General features: G+C 44.0%; 1 protein-coding gene across 1 annotated transcript; it reads left to right on the top strand.

Annotated features, from left to right (window-relative positions):
• The first annotated feature begins 1,918 nt into the window (after nucleotides 1–1,918).
• On the top strand, nucleotides 1,919–20,180 carry wnt4 (wingless-type MMTV integration site family, member 4). Its single transcript, XM_053868312.1, has 6 exons — nucleotides 1,919–2,471; nucleotides 15,307–15,388; nucleotides 16,337–16,490; nucleotides 16,652–16,783; nucleotides 17,216–17,358; nucleotides 18,861–20,180. The coding sequence occupies exons 1-6, from the start codon at nucleotides 2,395–2,397 to the stop codon at nucleotides 19,329–19,331; spliced, it is 1,059 nt and encodes a 352-aa protein (XP_053724287.1). The 5' UTR covers nucleotides 1,919–2,394; the 3' UTR covers nucleotides 19,332–20,180.
• The last annotated feature ends 805 nt before the right edge of the window (nucleotides 20,181–20,985 follow it).

Below are 20,985 nucleotides of genomic sequence, written 5' to 3' on the forward strand. Positions count from 1 at the left end.
GAGTGGAAAGAGAGCAGAGTGAGTGTTGCCACTATACATGTGTGAAGCTTTCATTTAATTATGCACAAAGTTCCGGAAAATATCTTTAAAACTACTTTTCTTTAATAAATAAAATGATGTGGAAAATAAGTAAACATAAATAAAGAATCAAACAGTAAAATGTAAAACGTAAAATGCTCAACAAAAAAGATATTTAAAAGTTAAAATACATTAAATGATGATGTCATAACTTATGTATGATCAGAACTAGGCCATGAGTTTAACATTCTAACATTGCATACATTGTTCCAAAAGTACAGAGCGATCACATGGTACTTGAAGTATGAGGGGGGGAAATTAAGGTGTGTAATTCAATAGTACTTGAAGGTGTTTAAGAATGTATAAATCCAGAAAAAGGCTTTGAGTGGTGATGAGTATGCAGCACTTTATGTTACATGACTTTTGCTCACTATCTCCCCCTGTTGGCTGATTTGCTGACCTCTGACATCGCGTCGGTTGCAGCCTCTCTTCTGTCTCTATGGCTCGTATCACTCTGACAGCCTGTGCTCAGAAAGTGGAGATGGTTTGAGTCAGAGCAGGAGTCTTTCTCATGTCGCATGAACATATTTCCTCCTGTCTTTCCAAGAGGTGCTGTCACTGTACACTCAATTCACTCACTCATTGGTGCATACAAAGCTCTATATACTCACAGCAGTTATGAGAGAAAGCTTTTCAAATGTGTCGATACCTGGAAGAAAGAGCGGAGGATGACACCTGTGAGGACTGTGGTTGAGGTTAATGTTGCATGAAAAGGACAGGTCTGTCGAGAGAGACTGATCAGAAGAGGGGCGTAAAGGAATGATCCCTAATACCATGTCATTCTCAGTTGGCCTGGATGATGCTGTCAGGTAGTCAATTTTCATGAATCATCATCCTTTCCTATGTTTGCAAAAACATAGGCATTCAAATGTCTCAGAATATTTGCAATGTTTTTGGTCCTGGTGTCCACATTCATAATGCTCAACAAAACAAATTAGTAGTTTGTTAATGAAGTTCTGATCCGGATTAAACCCTCCATGACAAAACACACACACACAAAAATCACATTATTTCAATTTCTTACAGCTATTATATCATACATTGAGTCACAAATGGGGCCAACATTTTTCAGTCACAGGCCAAATAGGATTTGCATTTATTGAACAGTCGATAACAGGAAACAAGTCCAAAATGAATGGAGTATTTTGGGGGTAAATTTTAAAATCATTTTGGCACACTGTAAATTGGTGCCGTATTTAATTTCAAGAAGCGTGTTTAAACCTCATGCAAGCCAGATGAAGTTGGATTTGGCCTGGGGCCAGTATTTTTACACTTATGTTGAAGTTCATCAATGTTTATCAAAGCAAGCAATGATTGAATTATTGAGTTCTGTCAGACTTCTCTGTGGGCAGGAAGCTCTTCATGACTCAAGTGTTGTTTCTGTTAGCAGCACCTTTTCCATAAATCACGTGGGTGAGACTGCAGAATCATCTGCAGTGAAAAAAAAAAATCACTGGGTTTGAGAAAAACGTGCCATTTGTGAGTTCACCCTCAGTTCACGTTTTCTCTGTGGCGGCTTGAGCATCGCTGCGCCCTTCTGCTGTCCCAGTCAGGACCAGGTGACTCATGTACAGTCCTCAAAGGAGGCCGGCATCACCTTTTTTTAATATTTGAAGGGCGCGTCGATGTGCGCGCGTACTTGCTGTTGAGGGCATGAGTGAATGGATGTGCTATTGCATCCTCCCCAGAGAGCTCTAAAACACGAACACACCTCCTTCCCTCTCTCTCTCTCTCGTACACACGCTACCTTGGCGGTTCTGGACCCGCCCACTCCATCTCCAAAACCTCCCGTCCCTCTCCATACCTCTATATCCTCGCACCGCCCCTCGGGTTCAGTCAGACGCGCTCTCCTCTCGGCCAGTACGCACCGGCGGACTCGTGTGCTGCGCTTTTACGCACCGCTTCTACGCGTAAGATCCTGGTGGTCCTCTGAATCAGCCGGACGTGACTCGTGAACCTCCGCGCAGAAGTGTCTGAACCTTTTCATCCTGTGGTTTTCTATCGCGCGATCTGACGATTACGCGCAGCCAAAAGAAAAAAAAAAAACAAAACAAACGGAACACAAACACGCAGAGGGTCTCAGTTGAAGTTGACCAGCTCTCTCAGCATCTTCGCATCTCCCGGCTCCCCGTCCCTTCTGATCCTGGAGCAGCTGCCGGAGGGACGGGAGAAGCTGCGCGCCTACGCGGTGCCGACACCACTGAATGTGGGAACGATGGATTAAGAGCCTCGCCGGGACTTGAACGTCGCTTCTGCTCCAGTCTTCCTCTGCCCACGATCCACCACGGGATTATTTATCCACGCGAGTCCTCCACCATGACAGAGGAATATGTTCTGCGCTGCGTCCTGATGCTCTGCTGCGCGCTTTTATCGGCCAATGCGAGTAACTGGCTGTAAGTTCAAGTCTTATTATCATTTTACCTATTATAGGCCACTGTGAACTTCAATCACTTTCACTGCATCCACCTGTCCACTTGGTATCGGCGGACATGTGCGCTCCCCCTGCCCGCTCTCGCCGCTAGTTAATGATTAATATGCACCAAAAGGAGACTTAATAACTCACCAATACCGTTACATGCCCGAGCAAATACCTCACAAGTGAAAGTGATCGTTTACATGATCAGAAACGACTTATCTCAGATGAGGAAAAAGTGCCCGGCTCCAGTGCCATAGAGGTTTCATGTTAGACAAGAACAGCTTGCTCATTCTCTGTCTATTCTGCAGGTGACATGGAGTGACATCCATGAATACGTGGACTGTAAAATAAAACCATAAAGATGTATCATGTATTTCTCACATGGAAAACAATACAAGCGAAACCTGACACAATAGTGTCAACTTTGCTGCTCTTCAATTGTTGACATGGAAAGCGCTTAACAATTAATCTTAAACAATGTGACTGTGATCTGAACATGTACTGAAGGTGATCTAGTTTTTAAGAAATGACCAGCCAGATCAATTCCAAGCTCTCGTGGAAAGCATTTGACGGGCCTGATTTGGCCCACGGGCCCCGAGTTTCATAGCAGAGGACTCAGAGTTCAGAGTGCAAGCCAGGGAGTTTTCTCAAAAAGGTGGTGGGACGTCTCCTTAAAGTCAGGGTGAGCTGCTCTTTGGGATCAATTCTCCCAAAATCAAGAATAAAAAAACACTTGAAGTGGCTGTGATGCTCATAAGGTTATCTGCTCTGGTCCAACAGGAAGAAGGCCCTGCATTGTTAATCCAAGAATAGTCTTTAGAGAGTGTGAAATCTGGACCTCTTGTCTTAGAATGCTGCCCCTGTGACCCAAAGTCAGATCAATTGAGGCTACATGTATTACTTAAGATGTATCTTCACTCCAGATGGTTGATCTCTATGATGCAAATCCAAAACAAATGCTTTTGACAAGTTTCAAAAAGTCTGATGATGGTGAAGATAATTCAATGTCACAAACATAAACATCATTTCAGATCCATATGATGATAAAAAAAACAACATAAATAAATAAATAAAGACCCATCAGAGAACATGCGTCACTCAGCACTGAAACTTCCATCATGTTTAGTCTGCTACTGTGTTTACTGAAGAAAGCACCATGTGCTCCACCACTTCGTGTACGGGCAATTTATCAACGACTTCCTGAGAATGAACAACCGGTTTGAATAGAGTTTGAGTGGCAAGGTTGTGCGTTCACCTCTGATGGCGACACACATGCGGTGTGCCGGTTGGTCTTATCCCCGTCGCTCGTGTCTCATGTGTGCCTTCTCTTCAGCCTGCAGGAGGTGGTGAGCTGCTGCATTCCTCCGCAGGCTTCGTTTTCAGACCTCCTACATGCGGAAATTCAGGGGCATTTATTAAAGACAGCCATTGGCTTCTGTGATAACCAGGCCCTGGCTGAGGGCTTAAATTAGAATGAAGTGGCTTAAACGGCAAGTGAGTTACCGTGTTCTTGCCTCGCCTTACAGTCCCCCTGTGGGACTCGGGAGAGCTTTAGTGTGTGTTTACATCAGTGTACGCCGCTGACAGATTCATCAGAGCAGGTATGAAAGCTTCGACAAACAGTGCACATTGAACTCTGTCACTGAGTGCAGAGTAATTGTGCTGTTTGATGCTAAAGGCGTGGTGACAGCGGCGGGCAAGTCCAGGCAAGCTGCCGAGCTGCCAGTCCGCTCTGCAGTCAGGCCTCAATTCCAGTCTCTCAATCCTCAACGCACACAGGAGGTGCTCAAGATTGAGGGTCAGAGGATGGGCTGCCGCTGGGGATGTGGGTTCGGATCAATGGCCGCTCTTGAGGATTTTCTCTGGGGATAGTGACGTCAGAGTCCGCGGATTCGGATGTCTGTCCTCAATGCCACACAATATGGGAGTCACGAAAAGAGCAAGAAAACCGGAGAGCTTTCAGTCAACCAAAGAGCGGATTTCCCAAAATAGACTGACCACTGGCTGAAAATTATATCTGTTCAATTTGCCTACTTTTTTGTCTTTTGGAGTCCACACACTTTAGACTTAAACTTGAAAGGATACAGCATTTATTTATGAGCCCCTGCAAATACATCTTAACTTTCACTTATTTTGAGAGACTAGAGACACGAGACACTGCCCAGTGAGATGCATTGCTTCAAAGATTCAAAGTTGGATCCATTACACTTGTGTCATTGCACTTTGATGTCTGTCTGGTGCTACTTGTTTCAGCTGAGACCTGATTGGTTAAACGGTGTGTCCTTGTTTGGTTGGACCAAAAACCTGCACCCACTGTGGCCCACTGTGGGTCAGTTTGAGACCCCTGTTCTAGTGTCAGAGATGAAGATCGGAATAAGTGTATGTGAGGCAGCACATGACCAACTTAAGGAGGCCAGACTACCATGTTTTTTAGAGAAGAGACAGCGGACATGTTGGACAGAAAATGTTGGGGATTGAGACACCAGGAAAAGAGGGAAGGTGATGTCAACTTATGAGGTACATAGATGTTTTAAATGATGATTAAATGGTGGTTGCAGTGCATTATGGGACTTGCTTTTCGATGTTGAGCGGCCATTTCCAATTGGCACAAAAAATAGTGTGGTATTGGTCATATAATGTTATTCATTGGGCTGGATGAGGCCCTTTGTTTGACAAGGTCTTTTGCTGAGCGACTCTCTGTGAATATGAGTTCATTTATGTAAAATCGACTAGATCTGTTTGCAGCTGTGTCACGAATCTGGAGCAGATGGGAAATTGTGGACCTGCTCACACCAAGTCATCATCACCTTGAGATTACTCACTCTGAGAGCTGGAAGAGCTTCATCTCTTTACAAACTGTAAATGATAAAATCAAAAGAATTTACAGCTGCAGGGCACCGAGCGCAGCACGGCGGTGGGTCTTTGACTCCGCCACTGAGGAGTAATAAGCAAGTGCACGTCAAAATTATACACATTAACTTCACATTTACAGGAAATATCTAAGTACTCAAACAGTGACTGTTGGCTAATTTGTTATCGTGATAAAATATTATTTCATTATTCCCTAAGAGAGATGGAAGACTTCCTGAAATAATTTGAGGTTAATATGCCATCACTCATACAGTTCATTTAGACACAGTTTTTCAGTGCATTCGTAAAAACCACCAGGTTGAAAGGAAGATGCTCTTCAAAGGCTCCCGTCGGTCACATGACAGAGCTTTGTATTTGAATGTTTCATTCTAATATTTAAGGCTAGAAGCCGTGTCCAAGCATTAACTTGAGCTGCTCACGGTGAGGTGTTTTGAAGTCCTCAGGCCGTCGCTTCAGAGCTCGGCCCCTTTAACGGCAAGGACAAGTTCAGTGTTTGTTTTTCTGACACACTTTGTGGCCGAGCAGCTGGCTCCAGTCTCCATGTGCTACTGCGCTCACTATGAATTGAAGGATACATACTGAGACGTCCAGCTGAGGTGATGTTAGCGTTGCACAAAACCCCCTGCTTCAATAGAGGAGGACATTGAAGTGGTTGCTGCTTTATCAATGTCAAACTCAAGTGGTTACGTTAATCCTTGTCTGTACCTCAAGGCCCCATCGTTCTCACAATAGCTGCGAGCTGCAGCTATAATGTAGTAATAAAAATCTAGCATGAAATCAGAACTGTATTCACCCTGGTTCACTGAAGTAGACTGTAAAGCTTCAACCACCAGTTGTGAAAACAGGAGGTCACTTGAAAACAATCGAGTCTGCTCCAACTGACCTGCCCTCTGAAGATGACATCAGTTCTTTTCTCTATAGCAGTTGTTGTTCTTTTTTTAGCATTTCCCCATCAGGGTTTGTTCCAGCCTATCAGGTGATTCCTCCCTGGTCGCCTTTGTCTTCCTTCGGTCATCATTTACCACATCCTTTCTTTCTTTTTTCATCTCATATCTGTACTGCGGAGTCACATGGGGCACAAAGACTAACCAAGGTTCCTGTCCAACAACACATGTATACAGACACAAATCACTCACATATCTTGAATTTAGAAAAATAAATAAATAATAATTAAATATTCATCGTATAAAAACTTGCAAGTAGAAAAGTGGCGCTTTTTTCTGACAGCTTTGCTTCACTAGCCACAAGTCATAACCCTTTCAACCAATTCATGAGTGTAAATAAATCATGCTGATGTCATAAATGTAGGGCTGCACTGATTGATTGACTAGCATACCGATTTATCAGTGCCGATATGGGTGTTTATGACATCATCATCGACAAATATACGCTTATTTATTTATTTATTTTACTATGAAATTTATAGTCATGCATGATAAGGAATGTTATTACTCATTAAAAAATGACAGCACGATGTAAAAACGACAAAATAATTTCCCTGGAAAATCACACTGTTTGCTGTGATGCTGCAGACCCGCCTGCAGCCTGCAGCCACCTGCCGTCGTTCGGCAATACTTCCTTGTCAACGGAAATGGCAACCGAAGTGCAGTTTGCGTTGCAGCAACGAGTAGAAATGTCCTCATGGGACTCAAACTTTTCTCTGGCTTATCTCCCTTACCCTTTGTGAAGCTACAGTTCTGTGTAACAAATTGCATGTGGGGAATGTTAGCATAAGTTATCAGTGTCACAAATATATTCAGAAAAATACCCTTTGGCATAGCATTCAGGACACGACACGCTTTTCCACGGATACGTTCATTTGTTTCCCTGGAACGCCCACAAATGTCATTTCTCTGCCCTCATAAACTACCTAGGTCTTATTTGTTTAATATTTCAAACAAGTGTCTTGTTTGTTTCCCGCGGGCTGTGACTCTCCTGCGCACACTTTAACAGGCTGCATACTTTACCGCACAATTTTAAACACATCACTCACGACTCACATTCCCCGCTTTATGAACACAAATGAATGTCAAAATGAGTATTTTGGTGTCAGGCTCTCCGCATTTAGGCTCTTAAGTGATTTGTTTTGTCACCAAACGCTGGTTAAAGTCCCGTAATTGTTACCCTCCTATCAACGGAATCCATCGCTCCAATTAGCAGCGGCCTCCGTCACGTCGCTCAAAGTAAATTTAACTTGTTCGGCACTCGCTCGCCCACGTCACAAACGTCATTAACATTCTGCGGTGAGTCTTTTTCTGTGTGCGCGCAGCTCGACGTCCAACTGAATCAACACGCAGGAAAAACACTTTTCTGAGTGGAGGGGGATTTTAAGGTAACAGTCTGTGATTGACTTTGGACCGACGACAGATTACACTTCCTGCATCCTCATTTTAGGTTTGGAAGTGAGCAAAAGGAGCAAGATTCTCCTGGACATTGATGAGGTGAAAAGTGAGTCGAAAATGTATTCTCACCTCATATACAGAGGGTTCTTTATATGCACAAATATTTGTGTACAACACGGCGTTTTCACGCGTGTTGACTGTGTAAATAGTACCCACTAGTATAGATGCGTCATGTACCAACCTGCCCGCCTTGCATGAACGTTTACAAGTTTACAAGCAGGATCGTCTTCTCATCCAAACATGAAAACTTGTCCAATAATAGGAGAGACAAGGCTTCCTTTCAGCTAGGTGTATTGGAAATCGCACAATATATAAATGAATCAAACAAGAATACATCTAAGAGCAGAGTATTTGTAAATAACTTTATATTCGTTGATGCATATTTCATCCTTTATTTAACAGTTTTGACCCTTTGAAATGTAATTGTTTATTAAAGTTTCAACTAAAACAAGAGAAAGGAAGATGAACGAAAGAAGTTGGCGACACTTGAATGTCAGATAGTCAGAGCATTAAAACAAATCTTTGGTTTTTATGTAGTTTTTTTTTACTGTATACCTTTTACCTGGAATGTCCTAACAAGGAGAATCTCCTGGGTTCACAACAACATGGAGCTCATGGGAGCAGGCAAGAAGGAAGAAGCCATGCAAAGTCCTGTGTGGATAGGGATGGTGTCTTGGATGGAGGGCAGTATGATGTTTGCAATGACACAAATGAAAGGAAGCACCATGCTGCTGTTCATGAAGGGGAAAGTTGTGAACACATTTAACAAGCTCAGAGCGAGATGAATTTGATTCTGCTGTGCTGAACTAACCCGGCCAGCAACCATGTCGCTACTATTCCTGGCAGATTCAGCTCCACTGTCAAGGGAGAGGGCAAAAGTAGATGTTGATCAGTGGGGTGAACGATATTGTTAATTTATGAAGTTAATATCTTGAATTTTCGCCTCTTATTCTGACTGGATGGTGGAGTCACGTGACTCCGAATTTCGGTATATGACCTTGCCCTAATTCCACATGTCACTTATCCAGCTCATGATCAAGTTTAGATGAAGGTCCAATTCACTCCCTGCTGTGCCGCTTCACACCTTCGCCTTCAGAGTTGTGGCTCATTTTTTCAGTTCTCACTCCAGCCAGCTAGGGGCAGCACACCCAGTTGTTGATCTGTGTTGTTGATTTTGGAGCAACACAAACTTTGTCCCGCGGGCAGAATCCAACAGCCGTTTCAGCAGCTTCAAGCCATTCAATATAAATTTACGTGAACAACCATTAAGATAGTCAGCATCTGCCAACAAGAAAAACTGCTGACTCCATCACTCCCGTCCGACCAAGTCGACTCTTATGTTGATATTTTGGTCCAGTCGTATAATTATTACCATCCAGATGTTGCGGATGAGCTGCAGCAGAAACATCATGCGGCGCTAGTGATCGCCACTAGTTCAAACAACTTTTACATTAACCTTGTCTGTGTGGCCTCGTAGGTTTATAAATATTTGTTCCTTCTTTTAGAAAGAGTCAGCTGTTCGCAGCTATTGTTTCGATACACCTCCAGCATGGCCGCCGTTTCGGTTCCAGCACCTGAAATAGATAGCAGAGCGAATCAGACGCTGCTGGAGGCTGGTGCAGGGAACCTACAGTTACCTACAGATTTTAGTGCGGCATGTGTGTGAAGGTTGTGGTGTTGGCCAAGCATGTTATTTTTAGGGGGAATTGAGCTGCAGTGGAGCCAGCAACATATAAATACCAAAGAAACACAAAGATAAATTCACCGTGCTTCAATTGTGCTTCATTTTTCTTCTCATTTTTTTAAAAATGTATAGACTTTTTGGTAGATTTTATCAGAGGTGACTTCAAGAGTGTATTTATGATCAATAATTGTGGTGTATAATCTGGAAACAGCCGTTCACTTTAGATGTGTTGCTGCCCCAGTATCTACTGAAGGAAAGGTCTGGGGAATTTCCTTGTGTATGTCTGCTGCTGGGACATTGTAAAACTGTAGGTGTAATGGAAAGCTGAAGTCCATGCTAGCCAATGAGAATCCCGAGAATATCAACCCGTCTCTGCTCCTCTATACAATAGAGCAGCTGTATTTGCAAATGCAAACACGCACAGACAGTTTGCACCAGCAACAATTCTGTTGCTTCTTTGAAGAAATCCATGGTGGTCTGAGGCATACTGCGATGTCTACTGTCTGTCGTTCCTCTGTTTCCACAGGGGTGAATTCTCTGTTTTTTGTATAAATGAAGGGTGAAAACAAGGGGATACTAAAACTAGCCAGCTATGTCTAGAGGCCCACTTATGCTCGCTTTACGGACCAAATTCAATGTTTCCATCACTGATCACATGCTTCCATGTCCATTTTATACATGGGTATTGATGTTCACCAATATATCCATTAGGGGCAGCAGCCCACAGTCAAAAGTTTATGAAAACAACAAACTCCAACAACTGGGGGAGAAGTATTGATAAGGCTGTTAAATATAGTGCCACTGGAGGACGGAGAATTTGCTATGTCTTCTTCGTGTCTCATTGGAGCTGTGTAGTAACAGCACCAATGGGCCAACCATTGTTTCTGGTGGTACTGCTCCGTTTGTTCCGTATACACAAACTTTGTGGAAACGTGTGGAAATACTGGGACTCGATCACAATAGCAGTTGTTGCCAAAGCCAGAAAACGAAAGTTCATTTGACAGTGACGAATCAAGAAGACCTCAAGCTGTAACTGTTGCAGTGCATTCGGGGTTGTATGAATGGCAGTGTGTTATTACGCATTAAATTGTGATATTAAATTATGTAGTGGTCATTTTGTCTACCTGGACTTACCTAGAGAGCCAAAGTGGCGTACGCGACGACTGGAATTTATCGTTTGTTCATCTGTAAATAAGACGAAGTAAGGCTAAAATTCAGGATACTTTTTTTGTAGTGAGAAAAATTCAAGTTGAGCGTGAAGTCTCGGTTAATTTCAGGGTAACTAGCAAAGCTCTTGCATGATATCTAGTTAACTGATGAAACAACGCCCTCTATATGCCATGTATGGACGTACATCTTGAGTTTTCCCTGCAGAGATGAGAGAACTGTAAGGTGTGTATTGTCTTGGCTGCGGTTTATTCATTGACTTTGGCGCATTAATTGACAGGAGAAAACGGAGGTTAAATATTGTCTTTACATCAAGTTTAATTGTGAGTGACCTGCCGGTGAATGCACGGGTTCTTCAGCAGGAAAAGACGCTCCTCAGTCCCTGGCTGCAGCTCCACGCTATATTTACATGCCGGTGTGTACCTCTGGCGTGTGCTCAGTGCTGGAAAGGCAAACATATTTTCATATAAATACACATTAGAGATGAGAGTATGGGCTCAGGATTGTCATGCTGCTGTTTGCCATCACTTGGACTCTCGAGCTCGGGCTGTTAACTTTATGTACATCACTTTTGCCTCTTTGTAAAAGTCAGTCGTGTAGCACACGCAGTTAGAGTGAGGTGTCGGGAGGCACCTCGCTGCACTGAAGACTTGATTCAGTTTGTTTAAAAACCATCATTTCAGATTTTTTATTTTCCTCGCAAAAAACAAAATATTTCGATTATTATTATTGTATTTTTTAGTGATGAGACAAGAGGATGACTTTGCTGTCTGAATTTTTGTTCCGCTGGTGCTTATACCATGATTTATGTTTGGACTGTGTTTGAATGACATTTACCTTTGTAAACAAATTTTTTTTTACTTTATATTAAGTTACAGAAATCAGTGATGAACACTTTCATATGGACCCTTTATGTAACAGGGCTTTCACACCACAGTGACTCTGTCCTGGGTCAAAATCTGTTTTGCTCAAAAGTGTGAGATGTAAACTCAAACAAACCGAGCTAATGCAGCATACGCAGCGTGACCTACTGTTCAACAATATGTTTTTTATCTAATCGCTCTTTGGGCCAATGCCAAAATGCTTGGTGGAGAACAAGTTTTCATCGGATTCGCTCAGACATTTGTGCGCTTGATTATGTTGTTATTAATGAGTAAAACGAAGCTGTCATTTTTTTTTAACTTAAACCTTTGAAATGGAAAAGGCTGTGTGTGTAGTAACAGTCACCACAGACAGGTGAATGTAAGTGCAATATCACAGCACTATGTAAGAAAACTGTCTGTATTCTGCTTGTTTTAGAGAACAAGTCTGCATTATTATTCAGTGTACTGCAGTGTGACATCACTGTCATACTGAACCACTCCATTGTTCCACCTATAAATCAAGAACAAATATTCTCTCTGCTGCACCGACTACAGTCCCACATTAAGCCTCTCCATTCAGAAAGAGAAAATGTGTTCCCAGACGAACAGGCAAGGCATTATCATGATGACCAGTCGAGTCTTTTGTTGAGTTTTTCTTTAGTTCAGTACTAAAAAATATGTGACAGAACAAAGGTTTTTAATGTTAGTTCTTCTTTACCAGACTTCATTTCTCCTCCGCAGATAACACCCTGCGTCACCAGAGTCTCCACTGTTTTGACTTATCTCTTACTTTCGCTCACAGCCTCCCATCTGGCTGCTGGGGGGCTTGTGGTGGGAGGTGCTGAGCATTCCACCTGGACTGTTTGTGGGCTGCTGCTTGTTTGTGTTGCATTACACATCACAGCCTTCGCAACACCACTGGCTCCACTGGGCTTAGTCCCCCGGGATTTGCACACGCAACCTGGCGGAGGAAGGAGGAAAGTGGGAGGATGGAGTGTTTGTGTCTTGCTCTTGTCCTTCTACGGGTCGACTCCTTTCTCCGAGTCGAGGTGTTTTGTTAACCTCGGCTGTGAGAAGCAGCAGAATCAACCGATAAAGATGAAAATACACAGAATCATTGTCAAGGTCTTACATTTCCCAGGGACCAAAATAACTGACTTCCTTTCCTCAGTACTTTCACGGTACACTCAGATCCTCTCTGATGCCCACGAGAATGAAGGTTATTACTACCAATAAAGAAGTGATACATAAATAAAGAATGTAAATACCAACTGCCCTTCAGTCCATCCATCTTGGTCCACGAATCTTAGGCCGATGGGTGGAGGCAGCAACGTGCGTGAGGCACAAAACAAAGTGCCTGAGGTAAGTCAGTCAGTGGTTCTACTCTGAGTCTTTCCCAGATGAATCTAAGTCCTTTCAGTCACTTCCAAAAGCTTGTGGCTGCAGGTGAGCGAAGAAACAAAGAGCAATGAAGAGTGTTGCTTTTGGTTCAGCTCGTCCATTACAGACATTTCACTGATCTGTCTGTTGATCCTGCGCTGAATTGCTCTCTCACCTGTCAACCAGAGCCCCCAAAACTTAAGATCCTATATAACGGATAGGATCTAGATTCAACTCTTGACATTGACTCTGGACATTTCGCCCTTTTCCGATCACATTAAGCCATTTGTTTAAACATTCTGCTACTGAGTTGATTCCAATCTACCACAAATACTCTGAAAATAACCCGTAGAATAATTCTCTATCCTGGCATCCCATGTTGCTGGTGGAAGATTCTCTTGTTACGAATAGTGACCCTCACTGTTAAGATAGCGGTTGAAGGTCAAGACAGATTTAGGGGTGTGTGAGGTCATGCCTATTGTGGTGGAGGTGAACGGATGTGGCTGAGATGCAATGGAGTGGCGGAGAGCAAGGTTATCAGAGTGATGAGTGCTGAAAACGGACTTTGACTGGACGGTCTTGGATGAAGGGGAAAAGCATCAAAGAGAGAGAAAGACTATCTGGACTGTTGAGAGGAGGAGCTGATATACCAGTTATACTCTATCAAAAGCTGAACTGAATCAAGTGAAAGATTGAAGGAAGTCAAAGCAGACAGAAGCTGTTCCTCCTTTAAAGTCCAACGTGTCATGTTAAATAGTTGGAGTGGCTCTTCAGAACCTCTGTCAATCATCTGGCAGCAGATCCTCCGCAGCCTGGGCCGGTGCCACGGCTTGATTGAGACGGCACACAGGGCTTTGGGGAGGTATGTGTGGTCTTGGGAACTCATAACCTGAGACTCATAAAAGCGGCTGGAGAAACCCTCTGGAAAAACACATCCAATCTTTCAGAGCCACTGTCCAAAAACTTCATTTTGTTAGAATTAGGATTCATTGAAGATCCGCTTGATATTCAAATGCCCCAGTCTCAGTGGTGCGGACTGCACACGTTGAGAACTTCTTTATATTGCAACCATCAAGTAGGCTCACAGCAGTGTTATGAAAATACAGCAACAGAACATCACCAACTTGGGTTTGATTTACAATTGAATCCTGTAAAGTATTTTGTTTGAATACACCTGATATATCAACCTTGAGTAACCCGGTGTCAAGTAGCTCCATTGCAAATGACCCTGTCGCCTCCACGAAAGGTCCCATGTTGTCCCTCTGTTTAGCAGCACCAATAGCTGTTATATTTTGAAGCAACTGTGAGCCTGTCCAGAGCATTATTTATGTGTTATACCCATTTTCTGCTCCTGTCCGTTTCAAAGATTAACGTCACTGATCACATGCTTCTGTGTGTTCTTTGCATTGGTATTGCTGTTCACCAATATATCCACCAGGGGGAGCAGCCACCGGTCAAATGTTTATGACAGCAACAAACTCCGAAACCAACATGGCGACTGAGGAAGAAGTGTTGATCATGCACCTCTTGCACAAAAGAGGAAACGAAGGCAACATTGTTGGAGGTGGTATGGTAGTAACACCAACACTGCCCCCATGGTTTCCAGTGGTACTGCTACATTTGGTCTGTATCTGTAAGCTTTGTGGAAACGTGCAGAAATACAGATGAAGTGAACGCAGAGCGCAGAAGGTTCAATCCATATCAGGATCAGGATGTAACGTTGAGCATAAATGGTCTTTATTGTGCTTCCATTGGTGTCAGGAAGAGGAAACATGACTCAGTTGAAACAGACGCCTCAGCATGGGATGCTACGCTCCACTTGACGATAGTCGATGTGTGGCGCCTTACGAGTGAGGATGAGTCCAACAAACACCAATGGAAACTGATGCTACTGTGAGAACATTGGTCATAAAAAGCTATAGATGGGAGCCTCAGAATTTTGACTTGCTGCCTATAAGTGGCCTATTGATCGCAAGCCCTTCAAAAGAAAGGGCCAAGGATTGTTGGTTCATTTTCTTGGGGTGAAACTTTTTTATTTGCATTAGGTAGTTGCAAATTAAAACCTATGGGAGGTCACAGACAAGAGCTTCTGGAGGGAGAACAATGTTCTTCCCCACGCACGTCTTTCTGGGTGCGAGTGTGCGTGAAGGATATCTCAGTGACCTGTCTGGCCTGGAGGTGCTGTGCTAGATAAAACCACTTTCCCCTCCTCACTGTGTCCTCACAGTATCCAAAACATTCCCCCCACGTCATGGGAAGAAAACAGGTCTGGAAGCAGAAATGATTGAAATTGAAGGATTCCAGCTGGAAACTGTAAACAAGCGGCTCCACAATGAATGCAACCTTGAATCTCAGCAGATGCTTCCCTGCTGTCTCTCCTCTCTGCCTATATGTCAAGAGCGCGAATGTGCCTGATGACTGACTGTCTTGTTTCCTTCTCTGCAGGTATTTGGCTAAGCTGTCATCAGTGGGGAGCATCAGGGATGAAGAAACCTGCGAGAGGTTACGAGGCCTGATCCAGAGACAGGTACATGGAACCAAATCACATTTGGCCAATTCTGGCAAGTGATGGCGGAAGTTGCGATTTAACTTTCTTGGGGAAACTGGAAGTTAGAGTAGAACTTTGGTTGTCTGGTTTTCAAACCCAGAGTGGTGTATATGTGGCCTACAACCTGTCAGGAGTCCCAAACCTATCGCTGGTAGAAGCTGGGAAGGTACTAACTTTCTGAAGAAATGAAATAACACATCTGGTGGGACCACACCACCCTGTCAGAGGTGGGGTGTTTCTGGTCTGCACCTCTCCAAATGTTGCAAGAAAGGAAGTGTGGTGAACCAAGGGAGGAAAAGCTTTAATAGTACAACTCTACAGATCTTCTTCACCAGGGCATCAGTGAAAGGTTCTCTCAAGAAACTCAAGAAAGTTTCTTGCCAGTGGACAAAAAAAAACCTGAACTTGTTTTGGAGATACTAAACCCTAAACTTTACTTGCTGGTGGAGGCACTGTGGCCCATGCCTGTTAAAGCAGACCACTCTCTGAAGCATTGCCTTTTAGCTAAGCTCCTGATGTTATCCTGGTTTCAGGTTGAATTAAGGACCAACAGTTAGTCAGTTTGTTCAAATGACTAAGCAAACAATCCACTATAAACCTGGAGAAATGCTTCTGGCATTCTTTTTAAAGGATGTCACCCCACTTTTACTAGATATGGTTCTCCGTGATCCTCTTGAATGGAGAGCCATACAATCTTAAAACCATAGCTACCTCTCCATAATACACCAACTCACCACAGGTTGGACGTTCTTGAGCTACTAAATCTCCAACTCGACACATTCTCACTCTGCATTTTCAAACCTTTGTGATCCAATAACGAATAATGAGGTCAATATTTCATCTATAGGCATGGCACTGTGAATTCTTGTTCAGTGGTATCCCGTTTGTAACCCATTGGTGTGTTCTGATGGTCTCCCTCCTGTTCAGGTTCAGATCTGTAAACGCAGCGTGGAGGTGATGGATGCAGTGCGTCGAGGAGCTCAGCTGGCAATAGATGAGTGTCAGTTCCAGTTTCGCAACCGAAGGTGGAATTGCTCCACTCTGGAGAGCATGCCGGTGTTTGGCAAAGTGGTGACGCAGGGTGAGTGGTACATGCTGCAGTGACTCCCGTCTGTGATATAGGGAAGTGCAGCTTCATATTGAGATTGTGATTCAGAATAGATGTGCGATTAGTAGCATCTCCACTCTATTCAGTTTGAAAAGACACTGATACCTGTGTGTGTGTGTGTGTGTGTGTGCTAGGCACCAGGGAGGCAGCTTTTGTGTATGCCATCTCAGCAGCCAGTGTGGCGTTTGCGGTCACCAGGGCTTGCAGCAGTGGAGAGCTGGAAAAATGTGGCTGCGACCACAATGTTCATGGAGTCAGTCCAGAGGGTAAGTGTAACACACACACTTGCTGTCTCTCCCACACACACACATAAATGCAAAGGACCTGACCAAGCAGCAGCACATTTTATTTTCTCCTTAATGCAAAAATGTATAAAGCCCAGATTTAACCGTATTATCTCAGTTGATTTACTGGTCATTCGGTTAGAACCGAATCAAATAATGTTGGAGTGTTTGTGTCAGAGTTTAAACATGATTATTTGACCACACTGAGCTATTCTGTGACCACCACACGTGGTATCCACACTCACACTAACAAATCACGTCAACAGCAACATTCTCAGTGATTTGTGGTCGTGCTTCTTTCAAACTGCGGTCGCTGGTGAGCTGAGCAGCTAAACAATCATCTGAAACTAAATGCGATGTGAAAGCAGCACTTTCTGCATTAGAGCTTAAATATTTTTTAATGTGTAATCGCAGGGTTCCAGTGGTCGGGCTGCAGCGACAACATCGCGTACGGCGTTGCTTTTTCTCAGTCCTTCGTGGACGTGAGAGAGCGGAGCAAAGGGCAGTCGTCCAGCCGGGCACTCATGAACCTGCACAACAACGAGGCGGGAAGAAAGGTCTGTGGGAAGGTTTCTCCTGTACGATGCGGATTTCAGATATGTGCGCTGCGGAGCAGCTCTTTCCCCTCTCAAAGGTTGGGGATCAGGGAGTGTGGGCTACTCTTTATCTTTGGAAATGAATGACAAAACAAATTACTGCCTCAATTAAGGGAAAGAAATTTGAATTACTGAAGGAGAGAACCAAAAAATATTATCCTTTGTAGAGAAGTCAGGAGTGTGTTTAACTAGGGGAGGTGCAGTCAAGGACCCATGGACTATGTTCAGTCTACAGTCTGATGTTACCAAAATCCAACTTTTTTTTGCCCCATGCAACCTGTATCCGATCTTTTAATGACAATCTCAATGACCCAGATCCGATGTTTTAAATGCGACCCAGGCCACTTGGTTTTGTGGTCCTAAATCCAATACATAGCTGCTCTTTTGACATGTGACTTCACCCTCAATGACCAGGTCATTCCGGCCATTCATCTGACCTACGTCTCATCAAGCGCTCACAAACATGCGTTAAAGTTCTTCTTGTCGGAAGGAAATTACGAACAAACTCAAGTGTCAGTGAAGCAGTTCATGCCAGAATCCCACCACTCTTCACTTCCAGTCCACACCCACACGTTTCTCTGTGTGGATGTTGCCGTGGCCAAAGACCTGGCTCGTTTCCATTTTAGCCACCTCCTTAAAAACAAGGATGTTTTGCATGTGCTGGCTCCAGTAGCGACCTCGGGTCTTTGTTGGTGTCTGTACTATATTTATCTAGTTTTCAGCTGAGAGGATCTCAGTGACACAAGGGCTGCCAACTCTCACGCAAATAGCGTGAGACATAATTTTTGGTTAAAAGAACTCACAGTAGCATCACTGGACCATTGGAGTGTTATCTATGTTGCCAGTGCACATGATCTCACAAGAGGGCGGCCACACGTTAACTTTTAGGGTGGACAGTCGCTTATTACCATATATATATATCAACATATATGTCATGATATCATTGTTAAAGACTTTGTTTACCATCTAGTGGCTACAATTCCGACATTGTCAGAGCTTTTGATGGAACATTAGGATGTTCCGTCAAAAGGTCAACATGCCAATTGAGTATTTGCATAATGTGAGCTCCAGTGAGTTGAAAGTGTTGAGCATTGAATGGTAACAGAAAAGCATGTACCAGTATAGCCTGTTGGACTTTCTTCATGCATCTAATATATTACAATCAATCATCGATCGTCTTTGAATGAAGATCATATCTCAGAATCACTCCGTCATGTGTAAAAGATGTTGTTTTGGATAAGTCCCATGCATTGAAATTATTTATGCTTCCATAAATCCTGACCAGTGTCCTCATTTTTTGTGCTGTGGAAATGCCCATTGTACTTATATTCCAAGCACAAAAGAAAAAATCTGAGCAAGCACGGCGTACTTTGATGCTCAAGTTATTCCATTAAACCCATTCAATGCAGTTTTTCATCTCACTCTATTTCTTCTGTTGATCTTAAGTTGTCTGTCTGTTGCAGGCAATCCTTTCTCACATGCGTGTGGAGTGTAAATGCCACGGCGTGTCTGGTTCCTGCGAGGTGAAGACCTGCTGGAAAGCAATGCCTCCATTTCGCAAGGTGGGCAACATCATCAAGGAGAAGTTTGACGGCGCTACTGAAGTAGAGCAGCGAAAAGTGGGCAGCACCAAAGTGCTGGTGCCCCGAAATTCACAGTTCAAACCTCACACGGACGAAGACCTGGTCTACCTGGAGCCCAGCCCGGACTTCTGTGACTATGACCCGCGCACACCTGGGATGCTGGGCACAGTGGGACGGCAGTGCAACAGAACGTCGAAGGCCATCGACGGCTGTGAGCTGATGTGCTGTGGCCGGGGCTTCCAGACGCAGGAAGTGGAGGTGGTGGACCGCTGCAGCTGCAAGTTCCACTGGTGCTGCTACGTCAAATGCAAACAGTGTCGCAAAATGGTGGAGATGCACACGTGCCGGTGATGAACGCTGCTGATGAACACTGCAGACGCCCCTCATTCCTGAGAGAGAGCCCTCTCCTGCTTGAGACCACCAACCTCTTCCACAGGGAGGTCAAACGTCATCCCATTTGTTTGAATGCAGTTTGTTTTTTTCTCAAGTAGAGAGCCTCTTCCACTTCCTGTCTTCTTATTTTTGTAATGTTTAACTTATTTGTTGAGACTGAGAAGATTGTCTGGGTGGATGGACAAGAGGAGATGGAAAGGCGAAACATGGACCCTTGGTTTGGGAGGGAGAAGAGGGTTGTGCTCCCTCTACGTTGCTGCTGCTGCTTATTTGACTTCTTCAGTCTGAGGAGAAAAGACAAAGCTGAGGCATCGGGACTTGCCTGTGACTGTGCTGGTGAGACGCCATACGACGCCCCAATGCTGCTTCACAAACTTCGGCGAACACTAGGCGCTACTCTCTCTGCTGGTCTCACGGAAAACTCCGACCCGGTCGGCTCACTACTGCACGTCCGTCCCGCGGCTGCCAGTCCGCTTAATGCACCGAGAGTAAACACAGCGTCATGCCCGCCGCCGACTCAACGTAAACATGCATGATGACTGAAGCACTTTCTCTCCAAGCGCACATAGAGCCCAGCCCGCCCGCAGTCATCGTCGGCAGCCGTCACACAAACACACACTCATGCCACTGTCAGGACTGTTGCACCACCTTGCTTCCTGTTATAACGTGCTACGATTATAGAGACGAACTGTAGATCTGTACAGACTTATACACTGAAGAAGACTATACTGCCTATGAATGTACGTTAAAAATGAATATATGCTGTGTCAAAAACCACAGTGTCCCTTCTTTTGTGTCGTCCTATGATCTGTTGACATAAAAAAAGAGAAAAAAAAAGGTAAAAACTTGTATTTTTGGTGTTTCGGTGAGAACGAACGTGTGCGCGACTGAGTGTGCTTGTGAGCATTTGTCTTCGCAGTCACCTTCTCTACTCTCCGTGGCAAATGGTGCTGGGAGTAGGGTGGCCCAAGAGGAGCTACTGGAGACGTGTAGGTGGTGCTACACGAAAGACGAATGAGTGAAGCGCAAAGTTGTGGAGAAGGTCAAAAAATTGTGACCATTGTTACAAGGCTGACCACAGGCACTGAAAGCTGCAGCAACATGGCTCATTGTAGCTCATGAACTTTGCATTTTATGATGAATCCTGAGGCACAGCACCAAAAAAACTTCAAAGCTCAATTGTGCAGCATTGAAAGTCCAGTAGAAAATCCCTTTTAATTTGTGAAAAAGTTTAGCTAAGAGCCTCAGCTATTTTGGCATATTATTTGCAGAATAGAAATAAACATTTTAAAAAACTGCTTCGATTTTATCACTATCTCCTTTGCATGCTGATATTCTAGTGTGGGGAACTACCAGACAAATGTTTAACATTTTCAGCCTCAGCTTCATGTCACCAATGATTCTTTCTTTCTTCACATTTTGGAGCACATTTATTTGGATCTGCTATTAGTTTTTAGTCAACTTTTAAACCACAGGGCAAATTTTGCTAGGCTACGAGTGACAATAAAGTTTTGAACTGAGGCGTCACATTAGCTATTAGCTCTGTTAGATCTGTGGTCCAGGCAGTCTTTGGCGTCGTCTGTCATGACGGTGTGTGGCCAAGTTAGAGGCG

This window comes from Synchiropus splendidus, chromosome 6 (genome assembly GCF_027744825.2).
Source record: "Synchiropus splendidus isolate RoL2022-P1 chromosome 6, RoL_Sspl_1.0, whole genome shotgun sequence".
Classification (NCBI taxonomy): Eukaryota; Metazoa; Chordata; class Actinopteri; order Syngnathiformes; family Callionymidae; genus Synchiropus; species Synchiropus splendidus.